At 47.8% G+C, this 2515-nt stretch overlaps 1 protein-coding gene across 1 annotated transcript; it reads right to left on the minus strand.

Annotated features, from left to right (window-relative positions):
* Positions 1-1004: 1004 nt before the first annotated feature.
* mafb (MAF bZIP transcription factor b) lies at positions 1005-1985 on the minus strand (the record flags this gene model as incomplete). Its single annotated transcript, XM_079224233.1, has 1 exon — positions 1005-1985. One exon carries the CDS (start codon positions 1983-1985, stop codon positions 1005-1007), a length of 981 nt encoding a protein of 326 aa, XP_079080359.1.
* Positions 1986-2515: the final 530 nt, after the last annotated feature.

Consider the following 2515-nt stretch of genomic DNA (forward strand, 5'->3'; position numbering starts at 1 on the left):
TATCTTCAGTCCCACTTGTTGAACGCAATATTTGCATTTGTCAAGGAAAAATATTATTGTTTCTAAAAAACAATCTGATGTTGCTCACCTTGATATAATGTTCTTTATGAGTATATACATCAATATTCTGTATAAAGTTGCTTTATCCCACAATGTTATTTTCCTCACAGGGCTCCAAAAGCCCCCTTTATAAAATGTTGAAGGGTCCATTCGCGGGAACTTTCATGAAAACAAAGTGACGGATGAATGTTCACACTTTTTTTTTTTTTTTTTTTTACAAATAAATCCCAAAAGGACATGAAGCTGAACAATGCGGTGGTATGGTATAACACATTCATCATACACAAGTCCACAAAAACAAGGAAAAAGAAAAAGGTAAAAACACTATCCGTACATGACCAGCATGCATGGCTTCACATAACTGTTACAGTCTGACATTTCTGCTGCAACAAATAGGATGGATGATATGACAATGAGAGCATTCATATAAAACATGAATTGGTTTTAAACTTAAAACTGAAATGAATTTACAACAAAATAAAGCTTGTTGAATTTCATAAAACATTGTTTTGGGTAAAGGGGACAGGATGGACGAGGCGCATGTGGAGGCTGTAAGAGCGGACCGATAGTCAGAAAAGTGTGAAGTCATTTTATGCAGTATGTCTGATGACAAACATCGCGAATTGTACAGAAACCCCTGAAAATATTTGTGGAAACCGCGTTCGTATTCATTTAAGTCATTTAAACAGCCGTACATATACATATATATCTATATGTGTGGCCAAATATCCTTTGAAGGTGATGAAACATAACTCAAACAAGACCCTCGCCCTGAAATACAGAAAGGTGTAAAACCCGTGTGTCGTTATTAACTAACGCAACTTTAACTAAGCAACTTCAACTCAAGCACACAACCTATTTTTTTTTTTTAGCTCTGTGCAAATTAAAAGTTTTTTTTGCTTTCTTTGTGAGGGTCGGTTATTAAAACTTTTCAGCGCCGAGACTCACATGAAAAACTCCGGGGATGAGGGGTTGTGGTCACTGCCGGATCCTCCGTTTTCTCGGAAGCCGGTGCTGATGAGCTTCTCGTATTTCTCCTTGTAGGCGTCCCTCTCCCTGGCCAGCCGGGAGATCTCCTGCTTGAGGTGGTCCACCTGCTGAATGAGATGCGTCTTCTCTCCCTCCAAGACGTGCCGCTGCTGGACCCGCTTGTACCGGCAGGACTGGGCATAGCCTCTGTTCTTTAGCGTCCTCCTCTTCTGTTTCAGGCGGATCACCTCTTCTTTGCTGACCCCCCGCAGCTGCCGGTTCAATTCCCGCACCGACATTGACACAAGCTGGTCGTCCGAGAACCGGTCTTCCAAGCGCAGGTGCTGGTGGCTTCCCCCCACGCTGCCGCTGGATTGAGATCCGGAGGACGGATGGTGTGCCCCATTGTGGTGGTGGTGGTGATGGTGGTGGTGGTGGTGGGGATTCCCGTTCTGAGCTGCGGCTGCAGCGATAACCGCGGATACCACGGCGGCCGCTGATCCCATCTCCTCCCCGGCCATGGCGCCTCCTGCCCCGGCTGCGCCGCCGAACTGCTGCCCCCTGGCATAGCCATCGAAGGTCTGGAGCTGGTGATTGCTGCTGATCAGCGCCTCTACGGCGTCCTCCGGGCTAAAGCCCAGAGCCTCGGGGTTCAACTGCTGTTGGTACCCGGTCATCCAGTAGAAATCCTCCAAGTGTCCCTTTTGCTCGCTCCCTGATCCCGGACTGGGCTCCGAGAAGCTTGGCGAGGGGGGAACCGAGCTGCAAGGCGTGCTCATCGGGGTGGAAGATAGGGATCCCCCGGCGACCAGGCGGCTGCACTGGCTGATGCTGCGATCGGGCTCCACCGGCTCCTTTTTCACTTCAAACTTCATCAGATCGAAGTCATTAACATATTCCATGGCCAGGGGACTGGTGGGCAGGTCGGAGTTGCTCATTGCCAGCTCTGATGCCATCCTCTTGCTGTTGACAGTCCTCCAAAGGGGGTGAGGAGCACCTGTCAAAGTGGGCTGCTGAGACACGCACTGAGCCAGCTTGATTTATTTATTTATTTTCTTCAAAACCGGAGAAAAAGTGGATTTTCACGCACTAATTGCGCAGCGCAGGTTTTGGTTTTGTGAGTCGATAAGTTTTTTTTCTTCAGTCTGTGTTGAACAGACGCATTGGAGCAGCGCTGTTTCCTCCCTCTCTCCCAGCGTGCGGGTGTCTGAGCGCCGCTGTCTGTGTTTCTACCATTTAACACTTCATGGCTCCTTTTAGGATTAGTGCGCCAAATTGACGAGGTTCACGCACGTGTCCCGGGCAAATAGTTGCTTTGTGGAGAGAAAAAAACCTCCACCCTAAGATTGATAGATATTTTTCTCAGGCATCAGTCAGCCGACGAGTTAAAAAGCATTGCTTAGTTTTATAGGCACCCTGACGTCAGGACTGAAATATGAAATTGACTGAGACTCAGCCAATGAGGAGCTCAGCCTGGGGACGTAAT

This window comes from Taurulus bubalis (genome assembly GCF_910589615.1).
Source record: "Taurulus bubalis genome assembly, chromosome: 9".
Taxonomy (NCBI): Eukaryota; Metazoa; Chordata; class Actinopteri; order Perciformes; family Cottidae; genus Taurulus; species Taurulus bubalis.